Source organism: Podarcis cretensis (assembly GCF_951804945.1).
Source record: "Podarcis cretensis genome assembly, chromosome: 5".
NCBI classification, from domain to species: Eukaryota; Metazoa; Chordata; class Lepidosauria; order Squamata; family Lacertidae; genus Podarcis; species Podarcis cretensis.
This window is the reverse complement of record NC_137174.1, coordinates 7,364,740-7,381,733: the sequence shown is the minus strand read 5'-3', so window position 1 is coordinate 7,381,733 and position 16,994 is coordinate 7,364,740. Positions and strand designations below refer to the sequence as shown.

General features: G+C 42.4%; 1 protein-coding gene across 1 annotated transcript in view; it reads right to left on the bottom strand.

Annotated features, from left to right (window-relative positions):
• ANO2 (anoctamin 2) overlaps positions 1-16,994 on the bottom strand; it is a 141,234-nt gene that overhangs the window by 26,286 nt on the left and 97,954 nt on the right. The window contains exons 14-16 of the mRNA XM_079975130.1: positions 6,269-6,343; positions 4,027-4,228; positions 1,758-1,869 (exon numbers count right to left, since the gene is read on the bottom strand). Of these exons, the coding sequence (XP_079831256.1) occupies positions 1,758-1,869; positions 4,027-4,228; positions 6,269-6,343 (389 nt within the window). The remainder of the gene's footprint in view (positions 1-1,757; positions 1,870-4,026; positions 4,229-6,268; positions 6,344-16,994) is intronic.

Genomic DNA, 16,994 nt, shown 5'->3' with positions numbered 1-16,994 from the left:
CATTCACATCATTCTAGACACAGCCAAATTTTTACATTAGAACCTTGTCTTTCTTAATAATCATTCAAGAAATTCCATTCCTTCTTGACTGTATTCATTCACTTTGGTCTTATTATATCTGTCAATTTGGCCAGTTCCAAATATTCACATAATTTATATAGTCATTCCTCTTTGGTCGGTACCTGGTTACCCTTCCAGTACTTAGCCACCAGGATTCTTGCCGCTGATGTCGCACACAGAAAGAATTTAGTATTTTCTTTTGGAATATCACTATTCAATGTTCCCAAAAGATATGTTTCTGGTCTTTTGCTATGTGAAATTCTTAGTAACTTTTTTATTTCTTCATGGATCATGTCCCAGAACTTTCTGATCTCTGGACATGTCCACCACATATGGTAGAAGGTTCCAATCTGCTTTGTGCATTTTCAGCACTTACTACTAAGCAATTTGTTCATTTTAGCCAATCTCTCTGGTGATAAATATATAAATAAATTTATAAACACATATATAGTTGCAGATTTTGCCATTTGAAATTTTTAAAAGTTTTTGTTATATAAAATAATAATATTCTTTGAAAATTGTTGTGACTCTCACTTCTCGATCCAGCCCTACAGAGAGCAGGAAGTCTTCCATTCATTTCAGTTAATATTGCGTAACTGAGAATTTTAAAATATTCACACATGGCTGTCTTTCCTTCTCTTGTAGAAGGATAGTGTCTCCTCCAGGCATAGGCAAGCCCGGCCCTCCAGATGTTTTGGGACTACAACTCCCATCATCCCTAGTTAACAGGACCAGTGGTCAGGGATGATGGGAACTGTAGTCTCAAAATATCTGGAGGGCTGAGTTTGCCTATGCCTGGTCTACTCAGCAGGTACAGGAAAGCTGCATATATGCATCTGTAGTAAATCAGAGTGATGTGTCGGAGAATCCTTCACCAATGTCTGTCACAACCCCCTTCTGGAGCAGTCTCCGTGTGCTGCCTGTGGGTGTCCTTGAGAAAAACACCTGCGTCCCCCCTTAACTTATAAGAGGGGAGGTGCTGGCATCTGCCGTACTCCATCTGCAACAGTCCATTCCCAAGACACAAGGCACGAATGCAGGAACCCCACATGTCACAAAGAACCCAGAGGTCTCTCAACCTGGTTGAGCAGGCTAAACACAACCCACACCCTGTCCTGAGCAGGCATTCGGAGAATTCACATGAGGGAGAAGCCTCACTTCTCACTTCCCTTTTTGGGCTTTTTGGAGATAGCCAGGAGCAGTTCAGTTCTCTCCATCTGCTTCCAGCCTCCTCCTAATCCATGCAGTGAGGTGTCATAAGCAGAACATATGTATATTGAATTTTGCAATGTGTAAATATCAAATGTGCTGGAGGAGGCTCTTGAGAGTCCCATGGACTGCAAGAAGATCAAACCTCTCCAATCTTAAGGAAATCAGTCTTGAGTGCTCACTGGAAGGACAGATCATGAAGCTGAGGCTTTGGCCACCTCCTGAGAAGAGAAGACTCCCTGGATAAGACCCTGATGTTGGGATAGATGGAGCACACAAGGAGAAGGGGACGACAGAGGACGAGATGGTTGGACAGTGTTCTCGAAGCTACCAGCATGAGTTTGACCAAACTGTAGGAGGCAGTGGAAGACAGGAGTGCCTGGCGTGCTCTGGTCCAGGGGGGTCACGAAGAGTCAGACACGACTAAACGACTAAACAACAATAACAACAAATATCAACTTTCTGCTAAAGAATCATTTTCAACCCACCTTCCTTTAAAAAATGCCACGTAAAAAATTGGTGCATAGGAGTTCACAAATTTCAGAAGGAAAGCTTTCATAATTAAATGCTCCTCGAAGGTTTTTTCTGTTTTGGGTATCTCTGTCATGAAGAAAGCAGAAAGACAGGTGAATGGAAACAACTGATAATTTATGTGACACACAGTAAACCAATAAGTCATATTCTGTGATCAAAGGGGATGCTGATAAGTTTGCAAAATGTCATATTTACATCTGAAAGAAGGGTCAAGACCTGTTTGGGAGTACAGGGTTCTTAGCTTCCATGCTGTGCTCAGAGAGAGGGAAGGAAGTTAAACAATACATTTTCTCTCTGACTTGGGTTTCATCCTCAGCTTTCAGGTACTGAGTCAAGCATGGGTAGCCAACACCCACATTTTGTTTCTGGCCTACTGATGCTTACTTCATATTTCCTCTCCAGATGATAATAGTAGTAGTAATAATAATTTCATTATTTATATGCTGTCCACCTGACTTGGTTGCTCCAGCCACTCTGGGCAGCTTCCAGCAAAATATAAAAACACAAAGAACATCAAAAACTTCCCTATACAGGGCTGTCTTCAGATATCTTCTGAAAGTTGTAGTTATTTATTTCTTTGACATATGATGGGAGGGCGTTCCACAGGGCGGGCGCCACTACCGAGAAGGCCCTCTGCCTCTTCTCCTGTAACTTCACTTCTCGCAGTGAGGGAACCCCCAGAAGGCCCTCGGAGCTGGACCTCAGTGTCCGGGCTCATGACTTGATTATTGCAATACACTCTACACAGAGCTGCTCTTAAGGCAATCTGGCTGTTGATTGGAGCTTCTTATTGACAGCATGTGACCCCACTGCTGAAGAATCTGCACTGGTTGCCAATATGTCACAGGCCAGATTTCAGGTGTGACTGTTACACTTGGGAGAAACCTTTCTCCATACATTCCTGTGCATTCTTTGATATCTGCTGGAGAAGCATTGATTACTCTTCCTTATGGCATCCACAAGGAATTGGGCCTTTAGTCTAGCAGCACCTACAATGCGGAATTCATTGCCTTCGTATATTAGGCAGACATCCTGTGTCTAGTTTTAGACGGCACCCCCAAAACAATTTTATTTACACAAGCTTACCCTGTCTTTCAACTCTGTGTCATGTTTTTTCTGATATTTGCCTGTTGTGTTTTGATTTTATGCACACTGTTTTGACACCCTCCTTGCTTGATTTAGCAATATAAAAAATTACATGGAAGTAAATATGTGGCAGACTCTTCCATGAGGCCAGAGACCATGTCTCAGTTGCCTTGCAATGGTACTGGGGTTTCCTCCCAGCCTTGGGCTTGCTTTTGCAAAACTTCCAAGATTCAGATGCAGCAAGCAGTGGAAGAATGAAGGAATGCAAAGAGTCAGGCAGTGGACAGTAGTCATTAGCAGTTAGCCATGAGATGGATAGGAAATTGTGTCAAAGCCTTATCATGTGTCTATTGGCAGTCTCCCTTCTGTGGATCTTCTGAATGGAAGTGGAACAAATCACAAAAGTGTGATACATTAACTAATTGTGTGAATCTGCCCTTGGCAGGCAGGTGCTTGCAACTGTTTATATCTAGAACTCTTTTCTGAATTCTAGTCAGTAAGGGTGCTTCTAGGTTGGTGGCTAATAACTGTTCTTTTGTAGTTAAAGGTAAAGGTAAAGGGACCCCTGACCATTAGGTCCAGTTGTGACCAACTCTGGGGTTGCGGACTTTGATGTGCTTTTGAACTGCTAGGTTGGCAGGAGCAGGGACCGAGCAACGGGAGCTCACCCCGTTGTGGGGATTCGAACCGCCGACCTTCTGATCGGCAAGTCCTAGGCTCTGTGGTTTAACCCACAGCGCCACCCGTGTCCCTCCTTTTGTAGTTACCGTAACTGGAAGCAAATTGTAACTGACTTGCTACATTATCCGGGATGCTGCACTCAGCTATGATCCTTCTATGCCCTGTCCCTTCTTCTTCTTTAGTCAATAACTGAATAATTGAACCACCAACCTTCTGGTTAAAAGCCAGATGCACTAACCGATTGTGCCACATTACTGATACTATTGTTGAGGAATCCCTTATAAGCTTCTGGGGAATTTCAGCATTTTGCAAAATATAGTACAATATAAAACTCCTGCTCTAAATTGAAGGAGGTGTGAATATTATAGAATGAATGAAAAGTCCTACTCTGTGGAACAAAAACATTATTGGCAAGAAGCAGAACATATGCACTTATGAAGGGTGAAAAAGCATTACCCATTTCTGTCAACCATTTGGCAACCATTCCATAAATCTCATCTAGGATAAGTATCACAACAAGGTTAATGATGACAGCCGTTGCTGTCACCGTCACACGGACGTTAGACTTGGTTGACTCGTTGGGACTCATGGATAGTGCTGCTGCTGTAGTTATCCGGTACACAATCACACCAAAGACCAATGAAAACGTCAGTGAAATCTGAAAAGAGACACACAGGTATTCATAGATATGCATACATTCAAGCATTTTTGCACATACAGTAAATCTACCTGCCACAGTTAATGAGCTTGAGTGGCGTTAGAGACCCAAAGGCCCACATATTAAGCAGCTTCCTCTGTGAAGGGAAATGCTCTGCACATGGCTGGCCAATGGGTTTTCTCCATTGACTTTTTGGTTTGGATTAAATAGTATTGGTGCGGGGCTGTCCCTGCTTATGCCAGCACAGCATCATCCAGTTTGCTGATCTCAATTCTGAACTACATGGGCATAGGAGCACCACTAATTCTAGGATATTCAGTACTGGCCAGAACTAAAAGGTAAAGGTAAAGGACCCCGGACCATTAGGTCCACTCGTGGCTGACTCTGGGGTTGCGGCGCTCATCTCGCTTTACTGGCCGAGGGAGCCGGCGTACAGCTTCCGGGTCATGTGGCCAGCATACTAAGCCACTTCTGGCGAACCAGAGCAGCACACAGAAACACCGTTTACCTTCCCATCGGAGCGATACCTATTTATCTACTTGCACTTTGATGTGCTTTCCAACTGCTAGGTTGGCAGGAGGAGGGACTGAGCAATGGGAGCACACCATGTCGCGGGGATTCAAACTGCCGACCCTCTGATTGGCAAGTCCTAGGCTCTGTGGTTTAACCCACAACGCCACTTGGCCAGAACTACCGAGTGTCAATTTTGCATGTGCATCTAAATATGCCCCTAGAACACATGAACAAATGTGGCTGCTTATCCTGTTGAGGGCATGCTGTCCTTCAAGGACTCTTTTGGTGACCCACATGGTAGGGTCTTCTGGTGAGTCTGCGTCTCCATGATTGACAGTCTATGCCTTTGCTCAGAGAACTATTATTCTCCTTGTTGGATCTGTAAAGGATGACTGCTATTAGCACAGCATCATCCAGTTTGCTGATCTCAATTCTGAACTACATGGGCATAGGAGCACCACTAATTCTAGGATATTCAGTACTGGCCAGAACTAAAAGGTAAAGGTAAAGGACCCCTGACCATTAGATCCAGTCGCAGATGACTCTGGGGTTGCGGCGCTCATCTCACTTTATTGGCCGAGGGAGCTGGCGTACAGCTTCTGGGTCATGTGGCCAGCATGACTAAGCCACTTCTGGCAAACCAGAGCAGTGCACAGAAACGCCGTATACCTTCCCGCCGGAGTGGTACTTATTTATCTACTTGCACTTGACGTGCTTTCGAACTGCTAGGTGGGCAGGAGCAGGGACCGAGCAACGGGAGCTCACCCCGTAGTGGGGATTTGAACTGCCAACCTTCTGATTGCCAATCAGAAGCTGACTCTTACTCCAACACTGGCAAGGGAACATCATCTTCGACTGCACTGGAAGGCAACAGGCTAGTTGACTGACACAGACCAGCCACATGCCACTCTGCCTGGCACCTCCTTGGCACCTGCTCAAATGCTGCAATGCAACACTTGTGGCACCAGTGCACAGGACATGAGTAAAGCAACACATGTATATGTGCAATATCTGCTGGAGTTTGTGACCTGGACTGTCTCTCTCTCTGCCTGGTAGCTCAGTTAGGGTCTTTCCCAGTGATGCTTTTTGTGATGCATTGGGAGAAGGTGACTAGATAAGACAACCAGCCAGTCCAGGGAGCAAAAAGCAAGTATTGTCAGTGCCGGGGTATCAGCTCAGGAAGATGGTTATTGGGGAGTGGCTCAGGCAAAGAGCAAGAACAATGCCACCACTGTGCTCCAACATCAACGGTCTGAGATGTTCTGGGAGGGGCAGCCACGATCTGGCAAATGAGCTGGTAATTGAACCAATCCGGCACCAAGCACTGAATCTGGACTTTGTGGTGCAATTGACATTTTAAACTTTTGCAATTCTTAGTCCATCACCAAAAGAAGGATACACTGAGGGAAAACAGCAAAGGTAATGCATATGTTAGGGAATATTGATTCAATCTGAAGATCCATGCAGTCAGGGCAAATTTAATATAGGCCACTGTTAAAGAAGCAAGGAAATAAAATTCAAAATTACCATAAATAAGATAGATGCAAAGTTCACTAGATAGCCAGGGGTACGGTCTTTCCAGGTCAGTTTTTCCTTCTCATCCTAGTACAAGCCATAATAGGGAAAACATCAGTTATGATACCAAGTAAATAAATAAGGTGAAAAGTTAAGCGCAATTTGGAATCAGTGTGATGAAATACAGTGCAATCATAAACAGTTTATTCAGAAGTCCCATTGGGTGTTATTCAACTAAGTTTTAAATACCTTAATCAAGTTTCTTAATTTCAATGGGTTTACTCTGAGTAAAACTTAGTTCACTATCACTGATGGATTCCAGTAGATCTTAGTCCCTAATAAGTGTGGAAATGATTTCTGCCTTAGTTGTTACTATGCCCCCCCCATGCCTTCAATTAGATTTTATCTGTTAATCTGGGTTTTTCTTAGTTTCTTGTTTTCCCATTCTTAAAGTCAGCCCTTCACATCTCCTCACCATTTTTGTGATTTTTTTAAAGTGCGCGTGAAAATTTATCAGTGTTTCAGTGTGTCATTGTGATATTTGGAGAAGTGCACATTTCGGTGCTCTCATTCCCATATTGTTTTGGGAAGTGCAAATTGGGTAGATTCATACATTATAATGCAAACTGAACCAAATTTCTTGTTCATCCCAAACTTTATCCAATATATGAAGACACATTACTCTCATACGATCTATAATTGAAAAAGCAGACTGAATTTTTACTGTAGACATTTCTTCCCTAGGGTCCCCCCCCCTCAATTTTTTAAATTAGAAATTAAGAACTGCTATTTGTCTTATTTCGTTGTTTTCTCTGGCTTACTCAGCCTGTCAGCAAGCAAATCTATTATGGTCTACCTTCTACACATTATATCACTAACACGCCTTTCGTGTCATGTAGCAGCATCAGTAAATAAAGTTGCCCTTGTGACCAGCAAAATATGTCCCTCCAATTCCCACACTACACAAAGAAACACACATATTCACAGCTGCTTATATTATTTTCCTAAATACAGTTGTGCCCCGCAAGACGAATGCCTCGCAAGATGAAAAACTCGCTAGACGAAAGGGTTTTCCATTTTTCGAGGTGCTTCGCAAGACGAATTTCCCTATGGGCTTGCTTCGCAAGATGAAAACGTCTTGCGAGTTTGCCTCCTTTTTCTTAAAGCCGTTAATACCTGGGGAATCCGCGCTACGCAAGACAAAAAAATTGCAAGACGAAGCAACTCGCGGAACAAATTAATTTCGTCTTGCGAGGCACCACTGTATGGCTATGCCATGACTTCTGAAAAAGAAGAGTAGCTGTTACATCTAAGTTAGGGGTGGCCAACTCCCAAGAGACTGCAATCTACTCACAGAGTTAAAAACTGGCAGTGATTGGCCCCCTTTTTGGGGGGTTCAGGTCAAAGTTGTTGTTGATCTTTTTTTAGGGGACCCAAACTTGTTGAGCTTCATTGGGGGGAGCCAGTGATCTACCAGTAATCTAAGAAAGACGTCCAGCGATCTACCGGTAGATCACGATCTACCTGTTGGACAGGCCTGATCTAAGTCATGTGGCTGGCTGAATCGAAGACTTTTCCACCAAAAGGGTGCACCTATTTCTTAAGAACACATCTGCTTTTGCAAATCCCAATCTCTCCCTGCCCCCCCCAAAAAAACCATCAGCAGAAGCGGCCAAAGAATAGCTACAGGTATTCATTTTTATAATGCAACTATGGTCAGAAGGGGACACGGGTGGCGCTGTGGGTTAAACCACTGAGCCTAGGACTTGTCGATCAGAAGGTCGGTGGTTCGAATCCCCGTGACGGGGTGAGCTCCCATTGTTCGGTCCCTGCTCCTGCCAACCTAGCCGTTCGAAAGCACGTCAAAGTGCAAGTAGATAAATAGGTACAGCTCCGGTGGGAAGGTAAACGGTGTTTCTGTGCGCTGCTCTGGTTTGCCAGAAGCGGCTTAGTCATGCTGGCCACATGACCCAGAAGCTGTACACCAGCTCCCTTGGCCAATAAAGTGAGATGAGCGCCGCAACCCCAGAGTCGGTCACGACTGGACCTAATAGTCAGGGGTCCCTTTACCTTTAAGACAAACTAAGGGGACCTGCATTATCACCCTCTAGAAATCTTGTATGTGTCATGATGACTCAGGACTGCTTGCATATAAGAAAACGGGATGAGAACAAAACTCAGCTGCTATGATTCTTCCTCTCCCGACCTCCCCTCCACCTTATTTTGAGGGGGGGGGGTGGGAAGCGTGTGGATGCAAGGCCTATGTACATATGAATGTATGAATAGTACAGAAAGTCGAAGAAGCACTGAATGCATAAAGATGTCTTGGAAAAAGTTAGGCCACTGATTCACCTGGGCCAATGATGCTTATACCATCTGGCAGTGGCTCAGGAAAACGCCCTTCCTAGCTCTGGCGACTTAAGTTTCCTTCTTTGTGATTTGGGCTGTTCATTTTAACACAAGCTTTGCAGATATAACACAGCCTTCTATATAGAAATTTTAAGCTACAATCCTAAATATCCAGACCTACCCAGGAAAAAGTTCCACTGAACTCAGCGAGTCCAATATATGATTGAATTGCTGACTGTTTTTTTACACCATTTTTAAAAATAGTTTTAAAATCCCAAGAAAACAGATGTCTTAAAGAGAATATACAAGAGATTGACTCAGGAACTTTATGTTCCCATATTGCTAGAATATTCACTGTAGAATGGCTGCTACTGAGCATTGCTCTGGCTACTGGAACTCCAGAGGTTTTATATGAGAAATCAGGTGCCATTGTAACAACATTTAATTTTCTTTTTAACTGATTGTTTAACAAAGCCACAACCGATTCATTTTAACTTATCTACTTCTTATATTTAAGCAAGCAAGCCAACCAAACACAATTACTTAAAGTTGACTGAAACTAAGAGGATATATTTCGAATTAATTAAACGGTTCAACCAAGCAAAGCTAAGTAAGCTTTGCTTGGTACGTTGCAAAGCCCATAAAAATAGATTAACTTTTGAACTTCATTTGAAAAGTTCAATTTTGTTTCTGTGGGGTTTTTCTGTGTCACAAAATCAATAAAATATCACCCTCCCTACATATTTTACTTATGAAAGGAGCATTTTTACTAGGTTAATTATTGGAACAATAAACAGATACCAAAGAGACAGAGCAATTTTTAAGACTATAATTTCATTTTAATTACTCCAGTACCATGGCAGTATTTGAACTGGATAGTCATTAAAGTTACTAACATACAGCTTTAAGATTAATGTCATGTGCCTACATCTGCTCTTCCACAAACTGTCAAATAAAATCACAATTATTCTGATGCCTTCACGATGCTTTTCCTGCTAAAATTAAAAAAAATGCCTTGCTAAACAGGTTCCACCTGTCCAAGCTTTTACATCTCTTGACAGAAAGTATTTTATCACAAATCTATTGCAAAAATTACCCATTCAATCAACATTATTTGCTATAATAAAACCAACTTTGGCCTAATGGAAATAAGCCAGTTGGCAAATTTACTTTGCAATTTGTATTGCTCAAATTACAATGTTATGCTGAAGTCTCTTAGCAGCACTTAATGGTCCTTTCGCCTGCTTCTAGGTTACAGATATTTTCCTCAGTAGTATTGGAGGAACCTAACAGGGGAAAAGTGTTGAAACGGTACCTAGAGAATAATTCGCTGCCTTGCCGAATCCTTCCTTCCCTATCCAACACACAATACTCTTACATGAGATACACACTTTTGTTGCTCTGTCGACACATAATGGCACTCACTGATTTTACCCAGCAAACCAGTGAACTGGTTGCAACTGGCCAGATGTTGGCCTCAGCTACATTAGTAAAGAAAAGCCATTTTGTATGAATAATAATAATAATAATAATAATAATAATAATAATAATTTATTGTTTATACCCCGCCCATCTGGCTGGGTGTCCCCAGCCACTCTGGGCAGCTTCCAACAAAACACTAAAATACAATAATCTATTAAACATTAAAAGCTTCCCTAAACAGGGCTGCCTTCAGATGTCTTCTAAAAGTTTGGTAGTTATTTTTCTCTTTGACATCTGGTGGAGGGTGTTCCACAGGGCGGGTGCCACTACCGAGAAGGCCCTCTGCCTGGTTCCCTGTAACCTCACTTCTCGCAGGGAGGGAACCGCCAGAAGGCCCTCAGCACTGGACCTCAGTGTCCGGGCAGAATGATGGAGGTGGAGACGCTCCTTCAGGTATACTGGACCTGCATTATAAAACACTGCGGCACCATAAGGTTCTTTCGCTAACTTGACTTCCCTTTATGAAGTTTACCATGCTTTGAACTGAAATGCTTCTTTCATGTGTCTAGATCCAGCCGTTATATAGGATATGATACTACAATCCTGAGAAACCCGGGAGGAAAATTCCCACAGGGAGGAACAACATTCTCCCAATAACACCTTCCAAAACCTTCTCCTGGAATCACCGCAATTAATGACTGTGAGACTCTGGCTGGCAGGCTCAACTCCGAGAATGTGACTCAGCCACAAAAAAGTTATTGACAGTGATTAAAAGTGACAAGCGAGAGGAGGACGCTCAGGCCTTCCCACATTCACTGCCTTCTCCTTCTCTCCAGAGGCCTCGCGTCCTGGGCTGCCCTTCATATTTCTGATACTTACCATGTAACTCCTCTGAGTGTATTTTTCTTTCTACAGGATCTACAACATGATATAATTGCCAGTTTAGATGACATGCTAACACTCCTTATATTAACTCCTATACAACGTGCAACTATTAATGCCCCTTAAAAATAGATGAACTATAATATATTATTAAAAAGGAGTAACAGCAAGGATCATGGACAAAAGATACAGTTGGCTCAGATTTTAATCAAGGAGACTTGATGAGAATAAGACTTCAAATGCTATCTGGGTACCCCTTTGGGAGCACTGAGTTTTTGTTCCTCTTTACCGCAACGTAAGAATTGGGCATTTACACCAAATATCACCAAAATACAAATTTTCACGGCAAATGTAGAACATTATGTTTGGGGGCAGGAGGAATCTGAGGCATTTGAGAGACCAGCAACATATATCGGATGGGAGGGGGAGTTTGCACATCCTGAACGGTGATTCATGGAGGACCTGAATGGAGACCATTAGGCAAGCTGTTTTGTGTGTGCCACTCTCTGCCTCTCAGGAGTCCTGGGCGATGAGGTCCAAGGTTACAGAAGAAGTTCCATTAAGTGTGCAATGGCTGCAAAACCTGGGACCAGAGTTGCCAATTATTTCCCCCTAAACTTAATTTTGAGGGAATAAGAAATAATTTAAATTTTAAAAATATCCAGGGAAGACCTGCATATCTCTCCCTTAGCACAGACACCCTCGCCCCAAGTCTGATCCTATGACTGTTGTGGATCTCAGACATAGAGTGTTACCCACATTATTATTCCCTTTTCTATATTAATTTTGCTATTCAAAAAACAAGTCTGCACAGCACAAATCACTTACATTGGTACATACAATCCAACAGAACTCAGTGGTTCTAATGGAACAACTTCTTAAACTTAAAAGCATCAATGTGGCTACAAAATGGAATCATCCTAATACCGTTTCATTTGTGCCCAAGCAAGGACAACCAAATTAGCAACAGATTAGGCATCTGGAAACTTTTAACAAAACGTGCATCGTTATTAGGAAAAGATTTGTTTTTCTTCTGCTGGGCATCATTCCTTAATGTTTTGTTCACCACAAATGAGCTTGATCAGATAGGAGAAAACTAAACAAAGAACAAGTTACTTGTTTGTGCAAGGAAACAAGTTTGTTTTACATTTTTAAAAGGTGAAATTCAGAATGGCATTAACTTCAGGGTATGACAGTAGCGACAAAACCAACTGAATTTGGCAATCTGCTTTAGTAAGGGCAGGAAATGTTCTGTTCCTGATGGATAAAGTTGAAGCCAGGCAGAACCTACTTGACCCCATGGCTTTTCTGCTTTCCCAATGAGTACCTAATACTAGATTCTCAGTATTTGATGTAGAAAACTTCATGGCAACACATTGCGTGGACAGGCGGAGTCCCCAGATCCCGCGCGGTCACCCCCGTCATGTGGAATAACGACTCAAGACAATGTGCTATGGGATTAAATTGACCACAACTTTATTAAATTTCAAATGTGGGTAGACCTTGGCTCAGGCATTGGGCGTTCTCCCTCCCCAGTCGGGGACCTAGGGAGCATCAGGGTTATCCAGTGTGTGTGTGTGGGGGGGGGATAGGCCGGCTCTGGAGAACATATGTTCAAGCAGAGATAGCCGCCCCCATTATGCCGCCGCCGCAGGGGAGAGCAATGACGACCTCTCGGCGTACGGTCAAAGCCTCCCTTCAGAAACCCCTTTAACGGGGAACCCTGGTATCGCCGCCGCAAAGAGGAAGATGGACTAAAGGATTCCGCCCAAGGCCTGATACCGCCAAAGTTGTGACGTTTTGCTACGGGAAAGGCGAAACCTGCCAATGCAGGGAAATTCCTTTCCGGCCCTTTAACAGCAACCTTGACATAGCAGCGCCCGCATACCTGTGAATAAAAGTTAACCTGCAAAACCTGTGAATAAAAGTTAACCTGCAAAATAAGACATTAACTGAGGGTGGGTAGGGTGGGAGAAGCTCTGGAGCCAAGTGAGGATTCCCAGGTAAGATCCTCCCTCTATTGTGTGGGCAGGTAATCCCTCCCCTACCTGGCCTGGTCTCCTTGGCAACACCTCCCCCAGGTGGGATTGGACAATTGACTGAGGTAGGTGGAGACCTCCAGGTATCCCGCCTGAGGGAAGGCCAAGCCAAGCCTATGCTGTTGGAGCCGCTCCAGATCTAGGGGCTGCGCGCGTCCACGGAAAGGGCGCCCCCCGTTTTAGGAGGGGAGCGGTCATTACATGCATGCACACACACACACACACAGAGTTTTCAAGATGTGCAAATGTGCTCAATGAGAAAGTTCACACTGTCCTGAAGTGATATAAAATGACAAGCATATTTCTAAAGCCCAAACCTATGTATGTTGTGTCTCAACATGCTTGCGCTACGCAAAGTTAGGATACGGCATCACCCTGGGACCTGCAATGTGCGGCAGAGGACTCTGATGAGGATGAAGCTCAGGTTTCTTTTTCAGTGGGGAGAACCATCCATATGCCATTTGGGACTCTCCCAACCAGATGACACAGCCGTACCGAAGAACATGACCCCTGATCTACCAGCCTTGTGGAAGTCAAAGACTGCAAAATGAGGGTCAGGTAACAACCCTGACAGCTCCTTGCTGGGGCAACAACTTCAGCCAGCTAAACAAGGGTGCTGTTTTTCTCTGCCCTCTGTGCAAGACAACCTCTGATTGCACCTTGTTTGCTATGGTTTGATTTTGCAATTTTTTAAAAAATAATATAATTATTTATTTAATAATAAATAATTATTTTTAAATAATATTTATTAAAGTTTTAAAGGTTACAGAAAGAAAAAGTAAAAATACCACATTAAACAAAAACAAAACAACACATCACAATATGAAAAAACAGAGAAATAAAATCCATTAAACAGAAACGAAGAAACAAAGAAAAGTACAGCAAATCTTCTCATTACTTATCTTTCATTAGCTTATTTCCTTGACCTCCTCCCTTTTTTGTATTCTAGATCAATTATCCATTTCAGCAAATCCTTTCCCTCTTTTAAAATTTTAGTCCTGTAATTTATCTTAATATAATCTAACTTTACTTTTCCTCCTTTCACCAATTAACAGTCAGTTATTCCCAAATCCTTTATATCATTCCTGCTAAAATCATATAGTATTATTCCAACATCCTTCTAACAGTTATTAATTTTACAATGTTTCTGTAAATAGTCTTTAAATTTCTTCCAATCTTCCTCCACCAACTCTTCTCCCTGGTCTCGGATTCTGCCAGTCATTTCCACCAGTTCCATGTAGTCCATCAACTTCATCTGCCATTCTTCCCGGGTGGGTAGATCTTGTGTCTTCCTGATTTTGCAAATGTTGACTGGACTTGATTTACTTCACCTGCCTCTGATCTGACTTCACCAGATGCTACTTGCTTCAAGTGTGGGCCTCAGGCATGGGTAGGCAAACTAAGGCCCGGGGGCCGGATCCAGCCCAATCACCTTCTCAATCCGGCCCACGGATGGTCTGGGAATCAGCTTGTTTTTACATGAGTAGAATGTGCCCTTTTATTTAAAATACATCTCTGGGTTATTTGTGGGGCATAGGAATTCATTCATTTCCCCCCCAAAAATATAGTCCGTCCCCCAACAAGGTCTGAGGGACAGTGGACCAGCTCCCTGCTGAAAAAGTTTGCTGACCCCTGGCCTCAGGCACTCATAGAAGAGGACCGGTTAAGGTATACCAACAGTCAGGCAGGATAGCACATTTCAGAATGGCTTGCTGTCAGCTAGGTGAAATATTGCCTTATGCACACACTGTTTGGGAAATTTTAGAACTCCTCAATCTGCATTGCTAATGGAGAAGATATCTAACTAACCGTTTTATCTATCATCAGTTCTCCTATTTGCAAAGTCGGGTGTTGAGTGCTGACAGAATTGGAGCCAAATGCATTCCACAGCTAAGTCTGACTTGGGAGCCCTTCCTCCAATTAGTGGTTGATGTTTGTAATTACTCTGGGGTGAGAGAGAAGCACTATATGCATGTTGCTATTATTATAAGGAGATGCCAGCCAGGTCACACACATAGCAGCTTGTATTGGGGCAACAGAAACAGGTTTCTTGCTGTCCTGAGCCGCCCAGCTGACACTCGCCAGACCTAATTTTTAAATTGCTATCAATGAGGGTAGCTGGATTTTCACATCCTTGCCTCGCACTCTCTCTTTTTTCCCTCAAATAGATTTTTATTGAGATTTTAAAGGTTACAAAAAGAATAAATAAAGAACATATTTAAACAGAAAAAATAAAATAAAAATAAAAATACAGAACAATACAAGAACAAAGAAAAAACACACGAAAAAAAGATGCAGATAATTGGAAAAAAAAAAACCAAATCAATCCTTTACATAACTTTCTTTCCTTTGCTTATTTCCTTGACCTCCTCACACCTCCCTTTTTTGTATTCTAATTCAATTAGGTATTTCAGCAAATCCTTTCCATTTTATTTTTATCTAATGATTTTTATCTAAATCATTTTTATCTAATGATTTATCTTAATATACTATAATTTTACATTCTGTTCTTTCACCAATTAACAATCCATTTTTACTTACTCCTTTATATTATTTCTGCTAAAACCACATTACTTCATTCCAACATCCTTCTAACATTCCTTAATTTTACAATGTTTCTGTAGATAAACTTTAAATTTCTTCCAATCTTCTTCCACCAACTGTGCCTCTCACTCTCAGCTCCCATCTCCAATATGAGAAAGACAACAACACTGGCCTACCTTACACATCTGGTGTAAAGATTACCAAGGTCAGGTAGTTCAGAAAGCAGTCAACCAAATGGCACTCTCCCAGTGGGAAGGAAGCAAATTTCAGTCTTGTAGTTCTTGGTCTCAACTAGGGCCAGGGCCTTTTCAGTACTGGCTCCAACTTGGTGGAACGCTCTGTCACAAGAGACTGGGGCCCTGCGGGACTTGACATCTTTCTGCAGGGCCTGCAAGACAGAGCTGTTCCGCCTGGCCTTTGGTTTGGACTCAGTCTGACCTTTATGTTTCCCTCCCCTTATGTTTTTGATCTATGGGCTACTTTTAAAATGAGGCTGCATTTTAAATTGCATTTTAACCTGTATTTTAAATTGGTCCCCCCCCCCATTATGATTTTACTGTAATTTTACTGGCGTTAGCCACTCTGAGTCCGGCTCTGGCCGGGGAGGGCAGGGCAGGGCAGGGCAGGGTATAAATAAAATTATTATTATTATTATTATTATTATTATTATTATTATTATTATTATTAAAACAGATTCTAAATCTTGGTCTGGATTAAATATAAAGACTTTTTGGAGAACAAAACCCCAAGGTGGCTATCACCTATGGAAGCAAAAGCTCTGAAAAAAACTCAATATGGAGACTAACTGGCCAAAATATTGGGAAATTTTGGAACAGGAGGGTGATAAATTGAAATTGCAGAGCTATGAGAAACTTAAAGATAAGGTGCGGGATTGGTTACACTATTTCCAAGTAAGAGAGGCCTACAATTCGGATAGAAAAATTGGCTTCCAGGTGGAAAAATCAAAATTAGAAACAGAACTGTTAGAACCCAATGCTAAGATATTATCAAGAATGTATAACTTGCTGTTGAAATGGAATACTGAGGATGAAACGGTAAAATCTGCTATGATAAAATGGGCACAAGATGTTGGACATAATATTATGTTTGCTGACTGGGAACAGTTGTGGACCACTGGAGTTAAATTTATGGCATGTAATGCCTTAAGAGAGAATATTATGAAAATGATGTACAGGTGGTGCATGACTCCAGTCAAGCTTGCAAAAATCTATCACTTGCCCGACAATAAATGTTGGAAATGTAAAGAAACTGAAGGTACATTCTTTCACCTTTGGTGGACGTGCCCAAGGATCAAGGCTTTCTGGGAAATGATTTACAATGAAATGAAAAAGGTATTTAAATATACCTTTCTGAAGAAACCAGAGGCCTTTCTCCTGGGCATGGTCGGCCAATTGGTGCCAAAGAAGGATAGAACTTTCTTTATGTATGCTACAGCAGCTGCAAGAATACTCATCGCAAAGCACTGGAAGACACAGGACTTA